The 21876-nt window shown below is 45.5% G+C and overlaps 6 protein-coding genes across 6 annotated transcripts; 2 read left to right on the top strand and 4 right to left on the bottom strand.

The window, feature by feature from the left end:
• Nucleotides 1–420: 420 nt before the first annotated feature.
• HO173_012089 (uncharacterized protein) lies at nucleotides 421–1702 on the bottom strand (the record flags this gene model as incomplete). Its single annotated transcript, XM_037313962.1, has 2 exons — nucleotides 421–1211; nucleotides 1261–1702. 2 exons carry the CDS (start codon nucleotides 1700–1702, stop codon nucleotides 421–423), a joined length of 1233 nt encoding a protein of 410 aa, XP_037159140.1.
• Nucleotides 1703–2510: 808 nt separating this feature from the next.
• On the top strand, nucleotides 2511–4236 carry HO173_012088 (uncharacterized protein; the record flags this gene model as incomplete). Its single annotated transcript, XM_037313961.1, has 2 exons — nucleotides 2511–3413; nucleotides 3475–4236. 2 exons carry the CDS (start codon nucleotides 2511–2513, stop codon nucleotides 4234–4236), a joined length of 1665 nt encoding a protein of 554 aa, XP_037159139.1.
• A 4378-nt stretch (nucleotides 4237–8614) lies between these two features.
• HO173_012087 (uncharacterized protein) lies at nucleotides 8615–11188 on the bottom strand (the record flags this gene model as incomplete). Its single annotated transcript, XM_037313960.1, has 9 exons — nucleotides 8615–9306; nucleotides 9368–9538; nucleotides 9602–9833; nucleotides 9887–10039; nucleotides 10100–10267; nucleotides 10328–10347; nucleotides 10403–10438; nucleotides 10494–11054; nucleotides 11104–11188. The coding sequence occupies 9 exons, from the start codon at nucleotides 11186–11188 to the stop codon at nucleotides 8615–8617; spliced, it is 2118 nt and encodes a 705-aa protein (XP_037159138.1).
• A 1182-nt stretch (nucleotides 11189–12370) lies between these two features.
• Nucleotides 12371–12977, bottom strand: HO173_012086 (uncharacterized protein; the record flags this gene model as incomplete). The annotated part of the gene is made up of 3 exons (XM_037313959.1): nucleotides 12371–12792; nucleotides 12862–12891; nucleotides 12950–12977. The coding sequence occupies 3 exons, from the start codon at nucleotides 12975–12977 to the stop codon at nucleotides 12371–12373; spliced, it is 480 nt and encodes a 159-aa protein (XP_037159137.1).
• A 3631-nt stretch (nucleotides 12978–16608) lies between these two features.
• HO173_012085 (uncharacterized protein) lies at nucleotides 16609–17507 on the bottom strand (the record flags this gene model as incomplete). Its single annotated transcript, XM_037313958.1, has 3 exons — nucleotides 16609–16950; nucleotides 17007–17236; nucleotides 17288–17507. The coding sequence occupies 3 exons, from the start codon at nucleotides 17505–17507 to the stop codon at nucleotides 16609–16611; spliced, it is 792 nt and encodes a 263-aa protein (XP_037159136.1).
• A 494-nt stretch (nucleotides 17508–18001) lies between these two features.
• HO173_012084 (uncharacterized protein) lies at nucleotides 18002–18728 on the top strand (the record flags this gene model as incomplete). Its single annotated transcript, XM_037313957.1, has 2 exons — nucleotides 18002–18404; nucleotides 18469–18728. The coding sequence occupies 2 exons, from the start codon at nucleotides 18002–18004 to the stop codon at nucleotides 18726–18728; spliced, it is 663 nt and encodes a 220-aa protein (XP_037159135.1).
• Nucleotides 18729–21876: the final 3148 nt, after the last annotated feature.

The raw sequence follows: 21876 nt of genomic DNA, 5'->3' as shown, positions 1-21876 counted from the left end.
CAAAGGTGTTGGAGAGGGGCGCACTCTCAACAACAATTTCATAATGGTTGAGCTCACGTTGGTGATGGCATGATAAGGACAATTCGGATTTCACCCTGTGGCATGGCTACAATGCTTGATCTTTGGGCCAGAAGCCCAACATTCTCTCGCAGTTATGTAGTGACATGGCTTCTTCAGGGCAACGCAATACAAGGTTGCAGTCGTACCGAGCACAAGATCAAGAGAACTGGCAGTGGCCTTCGCCTATGTCCATACTCCTCCGCAGTGCAAGGCTGCCAACTGACAACTAGGCGGATTTCAGAAGGTAATGTCTCACTGGGATATGGAGGTCTTGCATTGCGCCAGCCGGGAAGGCTGCGCCGGTCGCTGTGGTCTCCCAAGATCCGGAGAGTGCAGCTTCTTAACCCGATTACCTCTATCTCAATCTCCAGAAATGGTGGTTGCACGACCACTGGAATCCAGTGCCAGAAAACTCAGGACACCCTGGGCGCGGGTTCGCATTCTGCCAGATAAGGTAGCTTTCCCAGCCGCTTCTTTCATGCTTGCAGGTCGCTTCTTGATACCACATGCTTGTGCCCGTGAGGCACGTTTGGTCTTGTTCACTCCCAGGGCCGAGGCATTTCTGCTGCGGCCACGTCTCGATCGTTGGGTGGTAGGTTCAGCAGCTAATTGGCTTCGGGTTTCAGGAAGGTCGGTGGTCGGTTCTATCAGGAGACTAGCATGGACATTGTCGACTTTTGTAGTAATTCTTGGTGGTTCCAGCTTTGGGTTGCGCCCCGCAGCGCTTTCCTCCCGGTTTTTGTGACGGTTCGGCTCGCCATGACGCTTGAAATCCCGCGAAGCTTCAGCATTCTCCTCCGCACTAAAGTCTGGAGTCAACGATACGGTCCTGAGGGGGGGTGGATGGTTCTTATTTTGGTCGTAGTCGCAAGGATATATTGTCTCGTCCACCTCTTCTTTATCGATCATGCGTTGAACGGTTTCGTCTCTTTTGACCCATTGCGGCAAGCGCAGAATCCTATCCTGAGATGGAATACCCCAAACATGTTCCAGCCACCTATCAGGGATACGATTTGAAGTGTCACTCTCTTGGATGCGGACGTTCAATTCAGGAGGATGTAGGGATTGAAGGAAGTGGAAGTCAGAGGGATCATCGCCCTGGGATTTGTAGTTGAGAAGCTTCTGTGGGCAAAAGCAGGGGTGGAGGTGCTCTATGCAGTTGTCAGCCAGTGAAGGAGTGGTGAGTAAAATGTCACCAACCCTCGCAGTCACAGGGTACGGGCTTGGGCTTCACGCTCCTCTGGTACTGCAGCTCCGCCGCAATCCTTTGATCCTCTGTTATGACGGGAGGCGGAGGGGAATGCCCATGTTCCATGACATATTCTTTCAACCATTTGCGTCTCTCCTCCAGATCATGGCTCTCCTTCTCCTTCCAAGAGGAAAAACCTAGAGCTTCCACCTTTCTCTGGCTCTCGGCGCGCACTTGGACCATGCTTTCTCGGAGACCGCGATAGAAGTCATCATCGGGGTATTGCTCAAGCTTCTCCTCGAAGCTCCGTTGTGGCAATGGTGTTGAAGGTGTGGGGGGATGGAAGCCTTCTGGCCAGTCAGCAAATAGGTCTTCGGGAAACATTGGCTCGTCCGTCTGTGACGGCTTTGCATCTTCGCTCCTTGAGGCATCGTGGTCGTTCGGAGGTGGCATTTTGCAAGAAAGGCTATTCAGTCGATTAATGTGACTCTGTGGATTGCGCCGAGAAGAAAGGAGAAGGAGTGCAGGGTTCCAAGAGTTGAAAGAGCGAAGAGAGTAGATTGATGCCAAGGGCGGGTAGCGGAGATCTTCACGTGACTTGGCGTGATTCAGAATACTTCTACCCCGCGGGAGGCTTCGCGTCAGAGTCTTCTCTATCTACAATATTCCTTCTACTATTGTTTTCCTCTTCAACTCTAAGAACTCATACTTGTAGCCAAAGACAGTAGTATGCCTTCCACTATCGTGGGACCCGCATCATCATTTCAAACCTCATACTATGCTTCACTTCTCAACAACAATAGGCTTCTTCCCAGCCTTCTGCTTGTCGCCTAATCAATTCTTATCAATCTACGGAGTACCGTCTACGCCTCCTCTCATCACCCATATCACATATGATTTGCAGCAGTAGTGCTCCGAAGTTCAGACTACATGATGCTCTGCCTTCTGTACATATATATTTGGCTACACGGGCACTTGAGCTTCATTTGCTGGGCTTAACACATTCGGCCGCATGATATCACGCCTAGCGTGGCTTGGCATCCCTACATAAATTACCTGTCTGTAGCACCATCATCCCTCCATAGCTTGTGTTCTGTTCCTGCTGAACACACCTCATTCAATCCCATTTTGATCCCATTTCACTCCCTTTTCACTCCAGATATTCATCTAGTCCACTCTACGATAAAATCCTCTTCGCGCCTCGAGTGATACATTATCGTTTGTATGACTTTGGTGACACCAGTCACCGAGTAGCTGTACCATGGCCGACCCGGCCAGTTCATTTGAAGTGGACACAGTGCCCGTTATACCGGCCTCATGGACGCAAAATTCTAACACGGACAATGTCTTTGGTTGGCTGAGGCCTATGAATGAATTTGCGCGTAATGCGTTTCACCTTGTTGTGGACAACATGATTCACAATCCAGACACCCACCTACATGAGCGCCAGTTCATCCATTTGGACGGCAAAGAGACTCTCAGATCTGTAAGCGTTTCTGGTTCAGACGATCAAGCCGATCAAGAAGAGCCAGATCAAGTACAATTTGTTGGAGCTTTCAAGTTCAGCACTTCGGTACATCCGAAAAACCTAGCCAAGGGATGGTTCATCGGCACCGGGCGTGGAAAACCAGAGGTAGATGTTGTGATTGGGCCACCCGATTCGAAATGGTACAGCAATAAGATCCTGGGAAATCATGCACGACTTTACATTCACAAGGAGTCATGTCAGACCACGGTGGAAGCTCTTCACAGTATGGAGGTCAGTGGGTCAACAGGATTCAAGCACATTGATCAAAGGATGAGTGCTTCTTCCAAGGTTCTCGAAGACGGGCATCTGGTTGAATTCGGGCGATGCATGTACCTCTTTCATCGTGGAGACGCCATTGCAAATGGCAAATTTGAGGAAAGCCTCTCTGGATTCATGAAATATCATCACGGTGATCAGTGGAAGGCTCACCCAATACTCTCAGCACCATCGACGGGTTCTCATCTGACCTTTGACGGGTATACCTTCTTACCTGGAGCCTTTGCCGGAGGAACATTTGGTGAAGTGACCGCGGGTTGGGCACAAGATGGCTCGGCTGTTGCAATAAAAAGATTCAAACGGCCGAATGGAAAGCAGCTCAGTCAACATCAGAAGATTATGAACCTTACTGGTAAACATGTAAGTCTTCCCGGGTAGGGAGAGAAGCGGCTGAAGCGACGATGCTCTAACATTAAGAAAGACAAATATCCTGGAACTCATTCATTCAACCAGCAACCTCGAGCCAGCATTCCCAGCTATATATTGCGTGTACAGCCCTTTGGCTCTGGCTAGCCTTGAAGATGTGGTCATTTCCAATAAAATCAACCTCTCTGCTCAAATTGCATTACTCTGCGACTACTTGCGAGGTCTGGTATATCTACACGAAACCAAAGGGATAATGCATCGGGATATCAAACCTAGTAACCTCGGTGTTCTTTCCTTCAGCCCTCCCAGGGGAATCATCTTGGACTTGGACGCAGCCACGACAGAGAGAACATCAGATGACCACAATCAAGGAACATACGCCTATCTCGCGCCCGAGATCATAAATCTGAAGATGGGGTCTACGGTCGAGCAGAAAAGATATGGAAGCTCAGTAGACGTATGGGCCTTGGGTATGAGCGCCTTCCGCGCCTTGAGAGGGCAACATGTCAATTGGAATGATTATGATGATATGTGGACAAGAGGTCGAAAGTTGCCGGGGACAGAGATTACCGACTTTGTCTTGGAGGCCAGGCTAAAAAGGTTCCATGACCGTTTTGAGCAAAGGGTCATCACGCTCGGGGAGCATTTGAAATATTTCACGCTTCTCCAAGGGATGACTATGTGGGATCCTACTGACCGGCTTTCCGTGTCTTTGGCACTGAGGGACGCCGGAAACATTGCAGCAAGACTGGGAGAAGCGACCATAGTTCCAAGGCAGAGTACTCAGGGTACCAAGCGTAAAATCGGCGAGAGTTGACGGCGATCTGGGAGCTTGGGCTGAGAGGAGGAGAAAGGGGCCAGTCATCTGGTCAAACACAGCGTCACTTACGAGACAGAACTAGCCTTTTTACCCTCTGTCTTGCTTCTGAAATGTTGCTTGACTCCCTCAATCGCCTCTCTTTCACGAACATTGCCTCAGTTCTTAGTATTGGCGGACATTTTTATGGGAGGCCGAGAGACAGTAGCTGATTAGAATGCACGGGAGTATTGCACGCGGGTGGGCATGCACCGAGACCATAGACGTAAATGTGTTGAAGATTCTACCCAACGGACCACTCCACATTGGCTCGTCGTCAGAATCAGTTCGAGTGGCCCTGGGATCTCGCTAAGCTTCCTCGGTCAGCTCCGAGAGTTGAACCGAAGTGGGCATGTGTATAGATCATTCAAGACACGCTTCCTCTCGTGCTTTGGACTCCGAGCTCCGAATCATTATGAGCGCCTATATCCACTTTCATGATTACTGTACTCTTCGGGCATCCTACCTATTGGGGGCGGAGCTGTCTTGATTTATCAGCTGAGGATACCGCCTTTCGCTACTACCTCACGCTTCCCTGTTCACGACGTTTCTGCAAAGAGCCATGATTGATATCTTAATCACAGACCACGACTAAACCCAGAGCTATGGACCGCCCCCCTCGCTCCGTCTGCTGCATAAGCCCCGCAGCCAACCTTTAGTCTCGAGTCCACCGAGAGTCCACAATCTCCCCCCTCTTCCCTTCCCACCACTGGCCGCGACCACAACCCTTCTTTCCCAATTCGAAGCTCCAAGACGTCAATCCAGTCTTCGAAGTTCCTAACCGATAAGTTCTCACAAGGAGAGAGAACATGTGGATTAGGGGGTTATCAGCTATAGTAGAGGAGAATAAAGCACGCTATCATCAACATAGAAAGAAAATGATGAATGAGGAAGGATGAGGAAGGAGAACAAGAGGAATAGAAGCGATATTCCCGTAGGATATCTAAAACATTCCAAGCCAAAATCATATATTATTCTAGTGCATAGGGTCCTGAATCGCCTAATATTCTGAGTACCCGAGATGCCGATGTCACACTCCCCAACCCCCCAGTCCAATAATATCCGTTTAGAATCTTCGAACGTAGACCGTCCAGGTATCCTCGACTTATTTTTGTAGAATCGTTCTTTGGGATAGGTAGTAGTTATTTGAAGTATGGGGCTATTATGTAGGGCTGATGGCGGTGCGAGGGATATGAGCGATTGACTCGTTGGGATATACTGGCGTCGGTACGGGCACGAATATAGACGGATATCCGGCACTGGCTTCGGTACTGGCTCGACACGGCTCAACATCTATTGAAAAATCCCCAACGGCCTTGGGTATATCGAGCGATTAACTTCATTGGGATGTATGGCGTCGGACGGGCACGGATAAGGCAGGGCATAGGCACGGCTTCGACTGGCTCTAACATGGCTAATATTCTGTTAAAAAATCCTCCCAACGAATGACTTAAATCTATTGTCTTAATCCTTCCTTCTATTCGAAATGAATGGAATGTTCTTATAAGTTTATGGTTCGTTAGGCCTAATAAAGGGGATGATAGTAAGATTTGATGCGATATCAGTCTATCATCGATATTAACCTAGGCTTATAACCTCTTAGCGAGGCATAACGGTGATGATGTAGAATGTATGTGATTCAGTGATGGGGCCATCAGCTATTATGTAGCTGATGGAGAATAAAGCACTGCTATCTATGCTAACTATATGAAAGAATAATGATGGAATTGCATGGAAGGATGTAGGAAGGACGCATGCATAGAAGGAACTATTATGAATTGCAAATTAAATAAGAATGCTTGCAAAGCTGATTCAGCTCCGCCTCCGACTTTTTGTTAGCGCCATTCATAGAAAATTGTAGAGAACGTACTTGCTACTCTTGTACCAGCCCACTCCAACTTACCAGCATACTTATGCTCTGGAACGATTAGGTTAGGGAGAAGATCATAGAGAAGGTGAAGGATTTTGATTAATATTACGTAGTATTTCATTGTAACTACTCTGTTATCTCCATAGTCAAATGCTTTAAATCTCGTTCAAATGCCTTAATTTCGCCGTCCAATATGTAGCCTGCAGTGCTCTACTTGAAATGCTCTATCGCAAATCTATCACAGCCACTAACATCGATTGCATGCTTCAGAAATCCTTCAAAATCGTTCTGAAAGACGTGTCGAAAGGCCTTAAAATACGCCGCATCCACGCCTTAAGGACGCTGAATATCAATTCGATGGGATTGTAGTCAGGCGAATACGGAGGAGGTGCTTGATAAGACAGTCTTTGGCCTGTATAGCCTTAATAATACGAGGATCGACGTGAATATTAACGTTGTCCAGAACAATGATACTGCGCTCTCTAGGATACTCGTTGTAAAGGGGTAGTAATCGATTGATCAGTCAGTTAAGGATGTCTCCCTTGCTATAATAGCCTTACTTGATTCCGGTATAGGGCAAATAGCCAGTAGTGGTGTATGCAGGTAGAATACTGACAGTATTACCTCGTCTTATATCACTATGATATCGAGCAGGGTCACCGATAGGAGCATTACGGATCCTTTCTAAATGGTGGCATCGCGTCCGAAGTAAGGGCTGGCGATATAGCTATTACACGCCTAAGTTAGAGGTAAAACACCAGGAAAAGCGTGTATACCCACTAGCTTCGGTATCACGAATGTCCAACTGAGGTAGTAGACGACAGTGGCTATTGCAAGAGTGGCAAGTACGTTCTCTAATATGTGCTGGGGCGCGGGCTTCCCAGTAGTGAAAAGCTTGCCGAGTACTGGTTTTGACTGTTTAATTCTCAGGAGACCCCCTAAAACCCCTCGGACCCTTCGGGGGCTCTTTAAGGCTCTCCGAGGGCTTCTATCGGAGGGGCTGTCAAAGCAAGCTCGAAATTTGATTATTTTAGTCATATTTGATTGATTTCGAGCTTGCTTTGACAGCCCCTCCGATAGAAGCCCTCGGAGAGCCCTTAAAGAGCTCCGAAGGGTTTAAGGGATTTTAAGGGGTCTAGCCCTGAGAATCGAGAGAGATAGTTGATATACTCAGGGGAGACCCCTGAAACCCCCTAACCCTCCGGGGGCTCTCCGAGGGCTCTCCGAGGGCTCCTGCCGGAGGGGCTCTTCTCGCAAGCTCGATAATTTGAATAAAAATCTTAGTTTTTAGTATATCTTTACGAATACTTTATCAAATTTCGTCTTCGCTATATTATTTGAAAGCGTATAGTTAACTCTATAACTCTATAAACTTACTTTATTATCATTTATTACGTAACGTTGAAGGAATTAAATAGAATAAATTGATAAAGTTGATGTTCGAGGTTCAGCCTTATGGTGCTTCCTCTTTGGACGTACCCGTGTTTAGAGCGAAGATGAAGAAATAAGGTGTGTTTTAGACTAGAAATCGTGAAATTCGAGGATCTAATTAGTTACTAGCATCTTAGCGTAGAAGCCATTTAGGATTTTAAGTCTCGAGTATTAAGAAAGCAAGCTTTCCAATAATTTTCTATGAATACGCTAACAAAAGTCGGAGGCGGAGCTGAATCAGCTTTGCCAAGCATTCTTATTTAATTTGCAATTCATAATAGACACGCTGACATAAGTTCCCTCGCGAATACGACGACCTCCGCATCTCTATTCCCGGACGCGATAATCTTCCACAGCAGCAGCGCGCGGACGAGTCCTATAATCGTCACTCGATATCATTAGAAGCTCAAATACATCGACCAACATACTCTCCGCGACGGACTGCCAGACGGCTACCTGCGTTCCAGGGCCTCGTAGCCGGCTGTGAGTAATTACGACAGCGATAACGCGATGGTTGTGGGGCCCCTAGAGACACGAGGCGTGCTTGCTCGTCAAAGCTTGTGCTATCCGCTTTACTTAGCATCCAATCTACGCTGTTACAAACTGTATCAAGCTATCCCAGAGTCCGTCTTCCTAAGTTGCAGGCAACGTCCCGCGCTAAACCTAAGTACTGTGTATGTTGCCGGAGAGGCAGGCAAAAGTCCGGATGCGCGATTGATCAGGTTTGATTCTCAAGTCTTCTTCTTAAATTACATAGATGGAAGTGGCTGACTTCCGGTCTCTGTGGATATTTGATTGAGCTCTGATGAACCTGGCCGGTAAATTGTCCTCTCGCAGCAAGCGTATTCTAAACGCCGTTCATCCCTCAAGCCTCATTCCCTACTTCTGTGACTACTACCCACTGATTGGGGAAGTGTGCTAGTTCGCCGCAGAGGCAGACGCCACTATAGATTATCAAATGAACCTTTTCCTCAAGGTTCCCGTCTTTCTCTCCTGTAGAAATCCTTCACTATAAGATTACTACGTTAATACGGGATCTCAAACTTCGCCCTCACTGATAGCAGCCCTATTCCTGCCCTTGACACTGCGATCCAGAGCTCCTGTAGCGTCAACGTGGCCGACACCAACGGCCTTTTCACCCTTGTTCTCCAGCATGTTCATCGATTCCTCGGTGGCGTTCAGATGCTTGAAACACACCCAGAAGAGCCGAGCGGCGATGAGAGTAGCGATGCAAAGGCCAGTATACATCCACACCAACCTTGGATCCTTCGCGATCGGTGCCAGTGCCATTCCAAGTGCAGATCCGAACGCGGACTGCAGGAGGAAGATGGACATGACGAACGACTTCATGGATGGCGGCGCTTTCGTGAAAGCGTACTCTAGTCCAGTGACGCTCGCCAAGATTTCCGATACGGCCATGAAGAAGTACGCTGGCGTTTGCACCGCTATATGGACCTCATTGGGCAAGTGGGAAGTGTCGCACGCAAGAGGGGCGTTGTAGCATGGTGGGGATGAGTAGATCAAATGCTGCACAATGGCTGCGTATGCCATGGCGAGTGCACCGAAGACGAAGCCCCATGTAATGCGAGTGATCGGTCGGAACGGTATACCAATCTTGCGAAGGCCGGGGTAGAGAAGGCGATCGAAGATGGGAATAAGAAAGATGATAGTAAGAGGGTCGATATTCTGCATGAAGTCATTGGGAATGCCATGGAGTTGCATGGTACCAGCTGTAATCAATGTTAACGAGGGCCTTTGCTTCATCGATGGACTGATGCTGGCAGTACTCACCTTGTGAGATAAAATTGTTCAACATTTGCGAGTAGGCGACCCAGTATATTGGGTAAAAAAGGAAGACGCGACATGCAGCGAGCCCACGTTGGAGCTCAACTATGTATACATCGTCCCATGACGTTTTGTACTTGCGTCCGCGCTCATCTTGGTAGGAGGGCTTCGCGGCGTCTGCAACATTATTAGCATCGAACAAGAATAGGGATGCTGACGCGGCAGCAGCGGACGACTTACCCATGTTGCCCCCGTTTCTCAAGCCAATCCACATCGCCCTGAACGCATCTATAATTATTGAACCCTTGGGAGGATGGACTACGTAGTATCTCTCCCCTGCGATCAAAATGGCAATTCCAAGAACAAAGAAGCATAGACAGAGAAGATACGCCGTCCAAAATCCTGTCGATTGTTCCATTTCTGTGGTGGCAAGAGGAGACAGACAGCCCAGGTTGACGCACAGATAGAAGATCTTGACTTTGGCTTTAGCATATGGTAAGGTTGGAAATCGCGTAGAGGACCCACCATGTAAATACGCTGAATGGTGATTGCAGGATCGACGATTACCCTCTCACCACTCTTCAAGACCCGAATAGTCATCTTGGTTTGGCGGTACTGTTCTGCGACCAAAGGACTAACGTTCGACTTAATGCCGCCAGTACCTAACCCAATAACTGCCTACCAGTGGCATCTAACATCAGCGTTCGTCACGGAGAGCCACCGTGCGAGGACTTTTACCATTGCTGCAATTAAGCCACCCAAAGCTGCGCCATGCTCGATTGCCGAGGGTAGGGAGGTGCAGAACAGTATGAAGATGCCAGCCAGATAGATGAAGGCAGAGTACAGAATTGTCTTGTATTTGCCGAGGTACTGATCGGAAACGATGGCACCAAGAATTGGTGTCCCCTGTAAGACGGTCAGTATCAACCGTACTTGCAGTCTGAGAGGGTTCGGTTGAGACCGTACATAGCACCAAAACTGAAAGACTGAGAAACGCTCCTTTAGCCACGTCCCCTACAGCATCGGCCATGCAGCTCTTACAATTTGTCAACCCTGTCGCCCCGGTTTGGCCCAAGCCTGTCAGATTTAGCTGCTGAATCCCCTTGTACGGTGAACGACTAGAGAGCTGTACCAATAGCTCCACGAACAGGTGTATCGTGAGGGTTATACTGAATGTAGTTTTGGAATGGGCCGGAGAGACCGTAGTAGGTGAATCGTTCACATAACTCGACTAGAGCCACGATGAAAGCGGACCACGGCAAACGATCTGCGACTTTTCTCAGGGTCGCTAGCTCTTCCTCAGTAGGTTCGTCGCCGTCGACAGATACGATGTCGCTCGCAGATAGTTGACCAGGCTCGTCTGCCTCTATGATGGTGGCCGACTTTGCGTTCGTAGTCTCAATCTCGGCGCCTGGAGCTCTACTACTACCAGCCATGTCGTACGTGGACCTTTCATTTATTTGGAACGTATTGGAATGACCCCCTGCTGGTCCTAAGCTGCGGTCGTCCATCTCGATGGGCGTGTACCCGAACGACGATGGGAAGAGACGGTCGAATGTTCTTTCCCTCCCAGAGACTAGTCGTCTCGAGATGGACTTCGCCGCCGTGTAGAATATGTTTGCTTGCCAAGGCCTGTCACGAGGGATTGGAGGAGCTGTTGGGGTTCCGGCATCGTCGCTGTAACTGGTACAGTCTGAGGCTGGATGAGCGTGAGTCGAATATTGATCCGAAGGAGATCAGACCTGCATCCAAAAGACCTCCCACGAAAGTTGTAGCTTCCTCTTCCAACATGGTGTCTTCAGCAGGGTCTCGGTCCGATTGAGCCATACCCTAGGTAAGATGAGGTGCGCGTCAGTATAGGATGCCCGTCAGGATGCAGCGTGGATACACTCGCACAGATTTTCGTACCAGCTCGTAGGCAACGCGATGTGATCCACGATCGCCCACCGGCGGCAATTATTTGCCCAGCCTTCTCTCCATCACATTCTAGCTGACATGCTTTCGAGGTCACTGTTCATCAAGGAACGGGTGAGATTGGCGGCCATTGTAGCGTCGTCACCCATGGTCGCTCGAGGCGACTCGTTGTCGATCTCAAAAGCAGGTTTGCGTTATCAGGATCTCATAACATTGAAGATGCCTTCGTATTGATTGATGTAGCGCATGTGGCCTTTCCCCACTGAGGATGGTGACACGTCAAATGCTCACTGCTGTGCTGCAAGCAACGGGCCTTGGCAGCGAAAATGCAGTGAGCTAGTTAGAGGAAAGGTAGGGCTAGGGCTAGGGCTCCTGGTAAAGTCGATGTCAGACCCTAACCCTAACTGCGCTAAGATGTCGGATAACACCTCGCCTAAAAGGTGTAGATAATGCGCTCAGGAATGTACCGCAACTCGATCTGGTATCATGGACCTTCTACCTTTGCTTCCTCACGCGTCTGGTCAATAACGTCTGCATAGCATTGCGTATCACAAATTGTCGGTAGATTTCTCTAGGTTCATATGTTGGGCTGCCACTTCAAAGTATGATTTCCATGATGTATAAAACTACCTAGTATCCTCTCTGAGACGACAGAGGCAAATCCCAGACTTTTATGAACGTAAAACAGCGCAATACCTCCCTGGGTATTGATCGTCTTTCCACATACGCAACCATGCCAGACGCCATCTCAAGAGGCCCCCACCTTTCAACAGCATCGTTCAATCATTAGATCTCAGTCAAATAAATGGCACCAGGATCTCCTTCTGAGGCTTTCCCATGGTACGGGCCAGAGGTTGGACCACGTCTGGAACCTGCCGTCAGTGCCTTGTTCGATAGTCATCGCGGATTAGCTCCCCTACATGTCATCGTAAGTTTAACAGCCTTTCTCCTCTGTTACGCTTCCTCCCTAGCTTCCTCTCCCCAGATCCTCCGAACGCTTTTTCTATGGTCGTGTAGTTTCTAACAATCAATAAAGTACATTCTCGCCTTTATTCGAACAGTGGAAAGCCCAACGTCTTCCAACGACAAAGTTGTTCATACCATACTGCTGTGGTTATCGGCCCTTTCCGCATCGTAGTCCGTGCCATTGCTGACTCGAGGGGCATTCACATCAGTCTCTTGACTGTCAATTTGCCTCAGACGATGCCATTCAGTACTTTGTCCCTCAATCGTCTCATGAATCCGGACCTGCGATTCATCCGAATGTTTATTGGCGCCATCAACAACACCTCCGCCACCAATAGCTCCACGAGTAGCTTTGCGGGTTCTCGAGTTCGAGGAGTGATGTGAACCGCTGCCGAACGAGCGTAATGAAAGAGCACTGCGGATGCTGGCTACCAGTTGCGACGCCGGGGACGACATTTTGCCGATGATGGCCCACAGGGATGGGAGGTTGACAGCGAGGAGACTCAAGCCACCTTCTAGATTAGACCAGAAGACGGTTTCTGTGTCTTCGACTGTTTCAAGCAATCAGGGCGAGCCACGATTGACTTATGGATTTGAGCTTTTGGGCTCTGAAAACTTACGGTGTGCATCCGCGGTGGCACTTGGTCCGTCTGATATTCGGGTCAGCTCATGACTTCGATGAGTAATTAATGTGCAGAATAGGTTTACCTTCTGTAAGATGGATGTACGTGGCCATTCGGACTGCGCTAGCTGCTAGGCCACTGGTGAAAGTAAGTCTTTGACCTCTTTGACCTGCTATGCGACATAAGCTAAAGGCATATTGGGCATGCTACTGACATTATTGCTAATCCAAAAACTCCAGTCACGCCTATCTTCCTGGCTTTTTTTGCGTGCAACGACCAAATCTACATCGTGTAAGCGAGATCGATCTCCGCCCAAACTAAGTCCACTGGAACCTTGGGTATTGGCAACATGAGGATCAACAGATCCAGCAAAAAGTTTGATATTGCAAAGCCGTTCAGAAAAGGAAAGACGTAGATGCAATACTCCAAGTAATCTTCTACATTAGTGGTCCAAAGTGCAGAAATGTGGGACCCGCATTGGACCGCGTTCATCACAATCATCGCGATCGTCCACAAGATTGTGATCGCGGTGCATAGGTAAAGCGTAATGTTAAAGGTAGCTGAGGCAACCCCAGTGGAGAAAATGCGGCGATAGAAGAATAGTGCCCCGAGCTTAATGCATCCTAGGGCAAGAATCTGTATGAATTGGAACGCTTCCAATAGCTGAAGTTGAGCGCATTAGACTTGGTGTTAACTAAAATAGAGTGTTTTGCTGTAATTTACCTGACCCTCATATATCTGGCAGATGTTGTAGGCCTCAACACCATTTTTTGGATCTAGGTTTGGATACCCCCAGGCCCGTTTGTGGACACCAACACGCGCCAAGGTGAGCGTATGCTGGAGGATCTTGATTGGCCACTCATACCTAGAATAGTGCATATGCACATGCCAATGAACAAAATCTGCAGCAAGCGAGAAGGTCAGCTTCCTGCTGAAGGTCACTAGCTTGATCTTGGTACTGGAGTCTAGATGAATGTGGGCTCACCAGGGCTGGCAGCATCAACCAGTCGTCGAATTTCGTCTGTGAGTCCTGTCTGCCACGCAACCAAAAGCGCAAGCCGACTGCAGCGATTGAAAGAGCGGGGAGGATACAACTCATTGTGACGAGACCAGAGGGAGAGGTTGACGGGTTTCTCGACATAGTGAGGGCAGTCTTGATTCCAAGTGTGTTTAGTGTGTTCTAGTAATCGAAGCAGCACGATCTGAATAAAATGTGAAATGCGAATAGAAACAATATTGACACCCGGGGGTAAAATAAGTCTTTGGACCTTAGACGGAGATGAGATTGGTTGGCCATCGGTAGTGGGGGGTGCAGAACATTGGCGAAATCTTTCAAAATCTGTAGCGCCAGTCAACGATGATTGCGAATGCAGACTTGGAGGTTGCATCGCTAACCTGGCTGCTTTAGGTGGGGGTCACGGAAGTGGGTCCGAACCTCTTCAGAAATGGTGGGTGGAGAGGGGCTGAATGCAGGATGATGCAGTCCGGGGTGGGTGATTGGTGATAGATCCAAGAGGGCCGTAAGCCTGGAAGCCCGCGACACACATTTTCGAAGAGCGCAATTGTCATGTAGATCTTGCCTCGAGAATGTAGTCCCATGTCTTGCAGTGGTTCGACAAGGAACTCAATAGATGATCCACCGCCCCCAAATCGATACCGAATTTAACCTGCGTCGAAGAGAGTCTTTCACAAGCCTAACAATAGAAGCGGTCGGATCCGTTGCTGCAGAAATGCCTTGAAGCACAATAAGAAATGACCCTTGCATATCATTAACTATCGAAGTAGTCGGATCCGCTTTGTGCAGCATTAGTTCAAAACACAGCAGCTTCAACATGCACCACGAAAGTGCCTGAAAAGATAAGCAGGTGTGATATGACCAATGGAGGTAACGCAAAGTGCACTTTACTCATTCATGTCCAGCTACAACATACTTTAGCACTGTATGTTGTAACATCACTAATAACGTACCGTGCCGTATCTGCGCATGGTAATTAGATCCCGCAACTTCAGCCGCTTTGTCGGGACCGGGTGTTCATCCCCGTAATCGTATGGGAACACGCTACACTTAGTATGGGCCACCCCAACGCTAAGGCCACCCCAACACCAATTTTCTCAATTTCTTGACCCATCCATCCCCCACCTATCTACCACAACCACAACGATGCCTAACTTATATATCGTTATTCAAGAACGTATTTAATAGGCCTTAGTCTCTATTACCCCCGGAATAAAGCCTAAAGTCACTCGATTAATTACTTAATTTAACGTGCCTACGATCAGCTTCTATATCGCTATAATAAGATTCCCCTTAAAGATAGCTACTCTTACGCGCCCATAAATCCTAAAAAATAAATTCTTTATTAATATATATAACGGCTCGATAGATCGAGAATATCTTATTATCGTCCGATATTTATAAAAGTTGCAATTTTTTTTAGATCTACTCGTTAAGCGAGAATTAGATATTATTTAATAAGCTATAATAGCCCGAATAACTTAAAAAGTAAAATCAATACGATGGTTTAGAAGAGAGGTATTATTATTCTTATTAGGCCCGGTCTTAGATTATTATACGTAAGGAAATAAAAATTAAAAAGGACTTTAAGGGCTTTAAAGTAGGTAAATACTAAAGAGTCTCGAGTATATAATATATTTAGAAATAAGAATATTAAGTGATTTAAGGCTACTGTATAAAGGGTTAGAAAGTTAATCAAGATTAAAGTAATTAAAAAGGTTAAAAATAGACTATAGTAGCCTTAAATAAATATATATATAGGTGGGTAGATAGAATAATTAAGAAAATTGGTATTGGGGTGGCCTTAGCGTTGGGGTGGCCCATACTAAGTGTAGCGTGTTCCCATACGATTAGCTATTTCCTCGTATGGGATGTTCCCGGACATCATCACAACGCATCATTTGATGGCCACAGGAGTACCTCGTACCGACGACCCTTTGTCTTATGACGGATTTGAAGGGCGAACAAGGGTTCACTTGCATCAAGCAGGCTGACGTATCAATGCGTTTGAGTCGAGGATCCTCGTCTCAAAGGACGGTTAAAGATATTCGTTTTCCTATTCTTTTCCTGAGAACTTTTTCTGAGAAAAGTCCTGTCAGCCAGCCTAGTGTCAAGTCGATCTCGTTTTAACCAACGGCGAATATTGTTCAACATAGTTCAAAAAACTTCCCACCACAACGGCCGTCCAATCCCACTCAATATGAAGTGGGCAGCTTTGTTCGTGTCATTTATGCTTTCCGGATGGGCTTTGGCACTACCGATGCCAGGTAGGTGCCTCCTTTTGCACGAAACCCTTGTTACCGATTTCTCATGCGAGTCAGAAACAGATGTCGGTCCGAGTTTCCCCGTAGTAATGAACGGGGACAGTGCCTATCCAGAGGACATCGATGTGCTTCGTTAAGTATGTAATCTGACCTATAACGCAAACGATCTTCTCATGTGGAAAAGAAATGACAAGCTCGGCGGACCGGTATAGACGTTGTTGTTGGGGGAGGGACGGAAGGTGTGGGTGGAGGGTTGTGGATAATCAGTGGTTGGGTATGCCGGTGGACGAAGAATGAATTTGCTCAAATCTATCATGACAAATCCATCGTGTTTCGCGCGGTATTTCTCAGAGGCCTCTCGCAAATGCATTTTTGCACTTATTGACAGCAAGAGTGCATTGCGACGATATAGAACATGCCCTGAACATATGTAGATACATGTAGAAGACCTCGCTTTTCGCCCATTCAATCCTTGTTCGATGACTCTATCCATGGCTTGCTCCCATCGGGGCAGTGCTTGAATCTGTCAAGTGGGATCCCTCCTTCAATGGTCTCCACCCCATGCTTATATTTGTAGCAAGCAGAATGACTGTTTGCCCACTCCTCCAATTTCTTCCAGTCTTTGCACATTCGGTATTGTCCGTTGCCAGTGCCCATCTTCTGATCTAAGCCCGAGTATCTTGGCGTGTCATCTGCATTACATATGATCTCTTGCCGGAGACCATCGAGACAGTGATTTATATGCGTGAAGTGTAGGCTTTGCGGCTTTTCATCATGCATCTCCGTGAGCGACGTCCGCAGTATGGTCTGCACTGAGCTTAACGAAGGCTGTTGTTACCACGTAGCAGAGTGAGGTAGCTTACGAGGCAGTGTAGATTGTGATAGCCTTGCAGGAGATACAGCCCCTTCGATGAATCCCAGGGCCAACGCTGCGACTCATGGAGTCCAGTACGCAGGGCGAAATCATCACTGATGGCCACGAAGCCTGTGTCAGGATTCAAAGTCCCCCAAGCTTGGTCCCATATGGTTCTGTTATGGCTGGCAAAACCGCTATCATCAGTCCATGCAATTTGCTTATTGCGCTCAAGGCTGGCTGCTTAACAGTTAATGACCTGTACAATGCTTAGCTCAAGAGTAACTCTACCGAAAGCAGTCCTGTTCGAAGAAATCTCATGAGGCCTATGTAAGAAGTGCGAGATGATGAAAAAAGCGTTCGCAGCTAGTGACATGGCGAGAGTAATAGACACGATGCCGCTGACAAGTTGACGTCTCTTGCTAAAGCCAAGATCTTTATCATGATGATGCGTAAAGACCTCGTCAATGGCGTTTTTCTCTTGTATGAGTCTGTATCCTTTCGACGACATGCCGTGACAGTGAGGATGCTCCCAATCGAGAAAAGGAACAGAAGAGTGCAACTAAGCCATAAAACGATATCACGGTGTCATAGAAAAACGAGTGCCTGCAACATAATATCATGATGAATTTGCATCGGAAGAGGCAGCTTTTACCTCTGAGAAGCTGAGTGCCACCACCTTTTTGAGTTCAACGTATGCAGGCCTATGACCACAGATTGCGTGGGTGAAGCTGTGATCCCTGACTTTGCATATAAGGCAGGATAGTGGAGAGTCTGACGTCCGAGCTGCAGGCAAATTGAACAGACGGGATACGAATGGGTCACTTGCGCAATTACGTAAAGTCTCTTTTGAGCCAATCAGAGTCTTTATCCAGCCCAGGTAAGTAGAGATACTTATGAACATTAGCTTATCTCGTCCCTCACTAATTGTCCGAACTTCGACCCATCACGAGTTCCTTTGTTCTCATTAATTCCTCAAAAACCTAGTGCAAAAGACGTCCGAACATGCCGTTCATTGTCAGCGAAGATATTGCAGATGAGGACTTTGATTCGCTTTTCGCAATTCAGTACAAGGCTTTTTCCAACCAACCAGCTCTAAAAGCCTGTTCCCCAGGGGGCCTCGATAATCCTGGTCGCTCTGAGAATGTCGCACGATTCATAGACGTTCTTGGATGGAAAGAGTCTAATGTTGTGGCAGCCAAAGTGGTTGACGACGAAACGGGAGAAATTTGCGCGTTCGCCACAATGCGGGTTTGCGACGGGAATCCGTTTGCTGGCGCGAAGGATAGCGATATCCATTGTCCACAAGTCGACGAAGGGATGAGATCAGCGGTGGAGTGGACTTTGAATACGAAGAATGATCGTCGGAGATGTTTTGAAGCTTTGCAAGTTCCGGGCTCTTACTGCTGTGAGTGACAGACCAACTCAATAGTGACATCTAAAAGAAAGAGAACGGTTCTCACTATGAACAGATCTGCAGGCTTTAGGAACCGATCCTGCTCGCCAGAGACAGGGTGCAGCAACGCTCTTAGTGAAGTGGGCCGCGCGAATCATTGATGAAAAGGGATCCAGGGCCATGGTCGAAGCTAGCAAAGATGCTACACAGTATGGGCTGTATTCGAAGCAAGGTTTTCGGATAGTGGACACGTATGACTACATCGATGAACAGAAGTTCCCAGGGTTTGAGGGAATGTATGTTGTCACCATGGTCAGAGATGCCCAAGACCGATAGAAATCTAGTAAGACTATGGCAGTGAAGCCTAGCCCGTGATCGGTATTTGCTGGAATAGCCATTGCAAACCCTATCGCCGGCCCTCTAGTGAAACATTTGACTATTTTTCGCAGTCTTCTGTATTCGTTCCTTTGAGGGTGGAAACACCGGGTCTTCCAACTTCCAGCTTATCTTAGAGCTGCCTCTGAGACCAATAAAGCAGGCCAGTGTACTTGGACTTCGTCTTAAGGTCCAAATACACCTGGCTTTCTCTGTAATAGGTTGACGATCCTCCACATGTTCTCAGCCCGTCCAGCTTCTAGGACGAATAGCCACATTTGAGTCCACTGCACCATGTATTGTCTTTCCTTCTTCCCACGCTTTCCTCGCCTCTCCCAAGCAGCCTGCCGTTGTAGTATTGTATCCACCAGGCACTATGTGTCCTTAGCATCCTCCATAGCGTCTCGTGAAGTCGACGAACGTGGGTGGGAGAAGACTAGAGGCGATTGTAGGCAGAGCGGGATGCAAGCAACCCACGCTTCGCGTTTGAGAGAGAGGGTGAAGGTAGAGCAAGAGGACTCAGCGGCGCCGTCGACGCTCCGGTGATCGTACTCGAAATGCCTATATTTGGGTCGGGATTATTTGTAAAGAGTGCGATTCGTGGTACGAATTTATGGTCGGGAATACAACTAATATGTCCTGGCGTTCGAGGATCTGTAGCAAGAGGCTGAAATCCAAGAGGCCACCTTTGTATTCGAAGGACTGGATGGTCACTCATATTGCATCATGGCAGCCTTCAATACTAGAGTCGTTGCAACTCTTAAAGACTCGAACAGTGCACTCGCGAGGATTTGTTTAGGATTGAGGAATCGCCAAACCACCAGCCCATCTGGTACCCAAGAGGGTGGTCCAACACATTGTATACGGAGGGGGGCATCAGCATTCCTGGACGCCTACAGTAGACCTTTGCGCCAAGACGTCGGATAAATTAACGCCCGGCCGGAGGAGTGGCCTGGACAATGCGCTTAGGGCCCCTTTGGCAACCAAATTCAAGCCCACATTTTCAAGAATTTCAGGTCAAAATACCAACTTTCTTTTCGAGCACAGGTATTATACGTGCCAAGAATTCAAGGTTCGTAACGAAAATGCCCCCCTTAAGCCCCGGACAGCTCGTACTATTTCCGAATAACATTATAATAATTTTTAATATAAATCTAAAAGTGCATATTAAAGAGAATAACGTATTTATACTTCTATATTAATTACGTAAAATTTAAATCGCTTTTAATTTCAATATTAGTTATTTTCTTTAATAATTCACGTAGATATCGCTTTAATTTAGCGTACATTTTTAAAAACTAAAAACTAAGATCGAAGTCGATTTATAAACAAATGTGCTTTTTTGCCCTTAAGGCTGAAATAGATTTTAATCTTAACGTTAAGGTTATATAATATTTTAATATATATATTTAGATCGTAAAGCTAGTATTTAACTAACGAAAATTAAAATATAGATTTTAATTGCTAAAGGAGCCCTTAGGGCCCCTTTGACAACCAAATTCAATTATATTTTCACCCCACATTTCTAACATTCTAGGTTATGAAAACACGTACTATCGTTTAGTTACTATATTCTCATATTCTATACTTATAAATTAATAATTTTCTATTACCAAGAGTTAAATATATAGAATTTATTATATTTACTAATAAATAAGATTTAGAGCTAATTAGCTAATAAATATACGTTAAGCGAGATCTATATCGCTAAATCTAGGGCTATAATAGAGTTATATATATTACTATAATAAAGAATAATAGCCAGTAAGTCGAGAAAGTTATTATTGCTACTATTTTTACTATTACTTAATACTATTTCTATTACTATAATAAAATAACACGTCGTACTTCTATCTTAAGTAGTTATATATATATTTAAGAGCTTCTTTATTATAATTATATATTAAATATTTAAAACGTTTTTCATATATTATCGTATATTCTAGAAAAGCTTTAAAGTTAACTATTTAATTATACTAATCTAGCTTCTACTCGTCTTATTAGAATTACGAAGAAATTAATTATTTTTATTAGAATAGTAGACTATAATCTTAGTAATAAGTATCTATATAATCGCTTTTAGCACTTAGACGAGATTATTAGTCGATACTATTACGAAGTTATAAAGACTATATATATATTATATTAGAAATTTATTTAACTATTAACGACTTTATACTCTATTTTAGAAAAGATCTTCTTTAGTCTAAAATTTACGTCTTATTTTAATAACTATTTAGAAGTATTAAATAATACTTATATCGCTATTTACATATTAGTTACTAAGTATATATCTTAACGAAATAGAAAGAGTACTCTAAGTTAGAACGTCTTAGCTATATATAGATTTAATATATTATTTTACTACGTATTATCTAAGTAAAAGAAATCTTCCTATAATATATCTATATTAAAAGATACTTTTAATAATTATAAGTTTTTAGTACTAGTAGAAAAATACTATCTTATTAATACTAGATATATTAATTATAATTAACTATTAACTTCTTATATAAATATTCGATATTATTTAAAAGAATAGAAGTAGGCTAGGATAAAGTCTAAAAATTATAGAGAATTATTTAATCTACGATACTTACAGTTACGTAACGTTATTAAAAGAATATTTAATATTTTAAAGCGAAGATTTAAGTCTCTTAAGACCTCTTCGAAGCTTAATATACTCTTTTAAGTAATTAATTAATACGCCTTAATAGTATTATATAATTTTATTATATAATATCGTTTTAATAATAAATCGAATTCTTAGGTAATTAAACTAGCGAAAGAGAACCTCGTTAGTAATCTAGAGTCGCTAAAGAGTATATAATCTACTACTACTAAGATAAATAGAATATAAAATAAAATAGCGTAAAGAATATGAATTAACTATTAAGTATATATCTCGTAAGTTATATTTCGAAAATTTCGAGTACTCTAGAACTTAACTAATTTATTTAAATAGTTAATAGATATCTAACTCTTATTCTATATATATATAATATCTATCGAGTTAAGTATAGAACCCTTAGAATATATAAATATTGTCTTCTTTTACGCTTTCTTCGTTTAAAGATAATATCTCTAAACGAAGAGAGCGTATGCTATT

This window comes from Letharia columbiana (genome assembly GCF_014066305.1).
Source record: "Letharia columbiana isolate WasteWater2 chromosome Unknown Sc0000073_s0, whole genome shotgun sequence".
Lineage (NCBI taxonomy): Eukaryota > Fungi > Ascomycota > Lecanoromycetes > Lecanorales > Parmeliaceae > Letharia > Letharia columbiana.
Note: the sequence above shows the minus strand (reverse complement) of the source record. Positions and strands in the feature narration are given on the sequence as shown.